This window comes from Fragaria vesca, linkage group LG1 (assembly GCF_000184155.1).
Source record: "Fragaria vesca subsp. vesca linkage group LG1, FraVesHawaii_1.0, whole genome shotgun sequence".
Lineage (NCBI taxonomy): Eukaryota > Viridiplantae > Streptophyta > Magnoliopsida > Rosales > Rosaceae > Fragaria > Fragaria vesca.
The window spans coordinates 17,867,224-17,872,042 of NC_020491.1; the positions used below are offsets into that span (position 1 = coordinate 17,867,224).

General features: G+C 38.7%; 2 protein-coding genes across 2 annotated transcripts in view; both read left to right on the forward strand.

Annotated features, from left to right (window-relative positions):
• The window catches only part of LOC101291091 (probable galactose-1-phosphate uridyltransferase-like), a 2,277-nt gene extending 884 nt beyond the window's left edge, over window positions 1–1,393 (forward strand). Inside the window, exons 2-3 of the mRNA XM_004288371.1 lie at window positions 100–390; window positions 865–1,393. Of these exons, the coding sequence (XP_004288419.1) occupies window positions 100–390; window positions 865–1,140 (567 nt within the window). The 3' untranslated portion in view covers window positions 1,141–1,393. The remainder of the gene's footprint in view (window positions 1–99; window positions 391–864) is intronic.
• Window positions 1,394–2,849: 1,456 nt separating this feature from the next.
• On the forward strand, window positions 2,850–4,434 carry LOC101291375. The gene is made up of 3 exons (XM_004288372.1): window positions 2,850–3,337; window positions 3,426–3,884; window positions 4,009–4,434. The coding sequence occupies exons 1-3, from the start codon at window positions 2,879–2,881 to the stop codon at window positions 4,201–4,203; spliced, it is 1,113 nt and encodes a 370-aa protein (XP_004288420.1). The 5' UTR covers window positions 2,850–2,878; the 3' UTR covers window positions 4,204–4,434.
• Window positions 4,435–4,819: the final 385 nt, after the last annotated feature.

The window sequence follows — 4,819 nt, forward strand, 5'->3', positions numbered from 1 at the left end:
TCCTCTCTCTCTCTCTCTCTCTCTCTCTCTCTCTCTCTCTCTCCCAATCACCTTTACTTGTCGTAACTTGTTAGAGATTTAATGAACTCGGTCTTAAAGGTGTTCAAGAACCACGGTGCTTCAGCTGGGGCATCCTTGACTCACTCTCACAGTCAGATCATGGCTCTCCCTTTTGTTCCTCCTGCTGTTGCTGCTCGCCTCCACTCTATGAAAGACTATTTCAATCGCACTGGGAAATGTAGTCTCTGTGAATTCAACTCAAACGACCTTTTGATTCATCAATCACCACATTTTGTTGCAATTGTGCCTTATGCTGCTACTTTTCCTTTTGAGATGTGGATCATTCCTCTCGCTCACTCTCCTCATTTCCATGAACTCAATGCCCATAAGGTAACTACTTTTTCATTTCTATTTATGACCTGCCATCCAAGCTTATGTAATTTATAATATCGAAAGCTGGGAAAGAAGACACAATTTTAAGTTCCGCATCATGCAATTTCAAATGGTCCATTGAATGACTTCTTAGGTTGGTACATGATGCTTTCTGTATTGTGGTATACAGTAATAGGGTTTTTATGAAGCTTGAATTGGTATGCATAAGGACTTTGTGTTGGGAAAGGAAAACAGAGAGACAATGTTTTAAAGGGGACTTGGCCCTTTTCCTAAACAATGAAAGGACTTTGTCTTCTCCAGAAATGAAAACTGGAACAGTGAAAATCATAGACAATGAACAGACTTGGCTTAGACTTTGACATGCTTTTGAAATCATATTAGTTATAAAACTTACAAACAAAAGTTTTCAGCTGATTTCACAATTTATTTACTTAAGGCTGCTTTCTTATTAGTTACTGTGCAACTCTGCAGGCAGTTGACCTTGGGGGGATCCTGAAACTCATGCTTGGGAAGATGGCTTTGCAGTTGAATAATCCACCGTTTAATTTCATGATTCAGACTTCTCCTCTTCGGGACAGTGCTTCAGAGTTACCTCACTCGCATTGGTTCTTGCAAATAATACCCCAGTTAAGTGTTGCAGCTGGTTTTGAAATTGGAACTGGCTGTTACATAAATCCAGTCTTCCCAGAGGATGCAGCAAAAGTTTTAAGGGAAGTAAACGTTTTACCTTCAGAAGGAGATGATTAAAATAATACATTAGCTTTGGACATCTTATAAAACTAAAAGCTGGAAATAAAATTGTTAGGATGTTCCTACTCTGTATAAGAAAACCAATGCGCTCCTATTGTTATATCATAAAATCTCCTATGAGTTTTGGTGCTTGAAACAGGTTATCCCACCACATGAAATACATGAATACCTGTTTTGTCCATTGATGTGGATGGATGTAATCTCTATATCTCTTTTCATTTTCTTCATCTCAACTCGTTCCATTGCTTGCTTTCATCTTTTCTTTCCTATATTTTACACACCTGTTTTCCCGCACCCTATCTTTTCACATCCCTTAGGTGCGAATCTGTAACAAAGTTATTAAGCCATGTCTCGAAAGCTTAGCTTTACTAATCTCCAATTTAGTAGGAGAAGATTAGATGTTTTATTACAAATAAAGTGTGGCAGCTGTTAGCCTTACATTTGCATCTGTTCTTTTGGTGTGCGCCTAGTTTCAAACTAGTTTTCAAATTTCAATCATTATTTGTTAGCTTAGTTGTGCGTGGGTTGTTTATGAGGGCGAGAGCTTTTTGTGGTTTGATTTCCCCTAAAATTGGTGTGCTGAAAGATTCATTGTGTTGAAACTAGGTTTATATCTATAGGGATGAATTTGAAATTTGAGGACTCTCATATTTCCTTCACGTAGTTCAATGACTCATTGTTTGAACTCTGAAGATCAAAGGAAGGAGGAAGATTCTGAGATCGAAGGTTTAGCTTGAGTGAGAAGAGATCACAAAATAAATGGTTGCTTCATATCAAGTATTTTTATTCTATCGGAGTATCTACTTCCTTTCTTTTTAGAATTTAGGCTTAGTCCTGAAAGGATAGGTGTACTATTTGTAGCTTCTCTAATTATGGCTATAAAACGGTTAATTGTGGATCATTAGTCTATTCTATTTTCTTACTAGGAAGATTGTCTTGTTTAAAAGTACATTTTCTGTGGAGGAAGCAGATGCCATCTTGAGCATTCCTCTGAGTACTAGGATAGTGGAGGATAGGTGTGTATGGAAATTGGATAGAGAGACTTTCTGGGCAGATTCTATTTAGTCTTCCTATCGAGACTCTTTCTCACTCTCACCTTCTAGATGGCCGAACACTCTTGCTGCCAATGGTGATTTTTAGAAAAAGAGTTGGAAGGGAGTTCCGACTTCTGCAAGGGTTGATGCTTGGGGTGTATGTAACAACATTCTTCCCTCTTTGGAAAGGTTTGCTTATAAGCATGTGGTGCTAGAATCTCAATTATGTGTTGTTTTGTGTGAAGCAGAGCAGGAAAGAACCTCCGTTTATGTCGTAACTACTCCTATGCGAAACTATTTTTACAGTGTAATAAGAAGAGCGAGTCAAGTCTGTTATGAATTTTGATGCACAAACTGATGGTGTTGAGATTATAGATTGGCTTAGCTTTTGTGCTGTTTTGAGGTACTATACTTGTGGAGTTGTGGAAAGAAAGAAACAATAGTTGTTGAAGCCTTAACAGCATGAGAGTTCTTTCTTTTCTACACCTAGCTTTGTAATGGCTGCAGGTGCAGCTGAATGAAAAATGCACTACTATTTGATTTCCCACGTTGGGCCTTCGGCTATGGGCCTTGTTCATTGAAATTTCAGAAGGAAATGTCTTGTAGCAAGAAAATAAATATCTCCAAGCGATCCAGTGTGTATCATCATATCATCTCATTTCATTGATTGGTATTCCATGTAGGATAAGACAAGAGAAACGATGGCAATGGCCACCATGGCTTCCAGTCCATTCTTGTTCTCCAAATTCAGGTCTTGCTCTTGTACTGGTTACAACAAGAGGGTACTCCCACTTAGAGTTGCAGCTGTGGCTTCAATCCCATTTCAGCAACCCATCAACGTGGACTACCTGGAGCAAGAGTTCGGTGGCCATGGAGTCATATTCCAAGGCATTGGTGGCGATTGCGTTGCCAAGATGAGCCTTGACAATGGCAGCAAAGCCATCTTGATGCTTCCTAGTGGCCTAATCGCGTCTTACAAAGCCACCATGTGGCATGGTGGCACTGTTGAGTTGCTCCAGTCTTCAGTCTCCCAAGAAGCCAACACCATCCAAGGAGGGGTGTCTGTGGCTTTGGAATGTCTCGGTGAAGAACAAGTTTCATGGTCTCCAAGTAATTGGGCTCTTCATGACATCACAGGAAGTCCTCAGGACTCTATTCGGGTAGTTCCATCATATTCATTCATGACTTGTTTGATTTCTTTGAGAAAACGCCTACTTAATTCATATATGTGTAAGCATGTCAATGCAGGTAGAACTGATGAGCACTGATTCCCATGACATGGTTCAAGTCAAGTACATTGTGACGCTCCAAGACAACGTCCTAATCTCACAGCTTATGGTCTCTAATAACTCTGATTCTTCTTCACTCCAACTAAGTGGTTATATATTGAGCCATCTAACAGTGAGCTCACCAGATGCTACTTTCGCAGTTGGTTTGGAAAGATCAGATTTCTTTGGCAGGTTACCCATTTTGACAAGTTCAGCTATAATTCCTCCAGATTATGGCCAGAAAAGTCCATCTCAATTCAGCCAACTATGGAAACAGATGGCTTCCAATGATTGGGGTCCTAAGAATGGCCACCAAACAAAAACTGAACAAGAAGAAGAAATGGAGGAAGGGGAAGAAGATGACAATTACAAGAACTTAAGGGAGCAAATGTGTCGAATATACACCAGTGCTCCTCGAGACTTCACAATCATTGACAGGGTGGGTACCTTTACAAACTTGGGCAATTGTCTTGTGCAGACAGTCGCATTTATTTTTCAGTTTCCTTATTGCAAACATGTCTGTCTTACAATTCATACTGTTTGTTTGTAATGGAATGGAACAGGGTAGACGAAACTCAGTTGTGGTTGGAAGAGATGGGTTTGAAGAGCTATACATCTTCAGCCCTGGCTCAAGTCATGAATACTACAGCGAATATGCTTTTGTCTGCGTTGGCCAGTCGGCTGTGCTCAATCCAATAATCTTGGGGCCTAAGGAATCATGGACAGGCGGACAGCGCTTACACAATCCAAATCTCTAACTCTGGTTATGATAGTAAAAACTTTACAGTTACGAGATTTTTAAGAAAAGATGAAGTAGCTCATGATTATATGGATGCAAAACCTGTTACAGTGTTGTTATGTCAGCAGGCTGAAAAATTACCAGAGAAAATTCCTTGTTGTTGATAAAGAAAATTCTGCAGTTAACCATCAGTAATATCTTTGTAGACGTCATTGACTGATGAGCACATTTTATATCATATTATTATCCCTAATTTATATGTGTTAGTTATTTGTCTTTAATTAGTTTGAGTTATTTAGTTTGTTTTTGTGTTCTTATAGATGTTTTGTCTAAATAAATAAAATGTTAAAGTTATGGAAGCAATTTACTTATTTTCATATAGTAAATTGAGTCTTTGTTTTAACACGAGTCTTTTTCCCTTTAATTAGATGAATAATTGCAACACATGTTCTTCTTATTCTAGTAGCATGTATGCATATATGCATGTGTTAAATTGGTGGATTATTTTCTCATGCATTAAGTGTGATGTGTGAAAATATTACCATGGCATCCATTGTTGAATTCACTTTTGCTTGTTTGATTCATAGGTATATAGATGCATTGAAACAAATGGAAGAGAGTATGAAGAATTTCTA

Coding starts and splice junctions, on each gene's coding strand:
- LOC101291375 (XM_004288372.1), top strand. CDS start 2,879: ATGGCAATGGCCACCATGGCTTCCAGTCCATTCTTGTTCTCCAAATTC. Junction 3,338..3,425: donor GTCCTCAGGACTCTATTCGG/GTAGTTCCATCA, acceptor ATGTCAATGCAG/GTAGAACTGATGAGCACTGA. Junction 3,885..4,008: donor ACTTCACAATCATTGACAGG/GTGGGTACCTTT, acceptor GGAATGGAACAG/GGTAGACGAAACTCAGTTGT.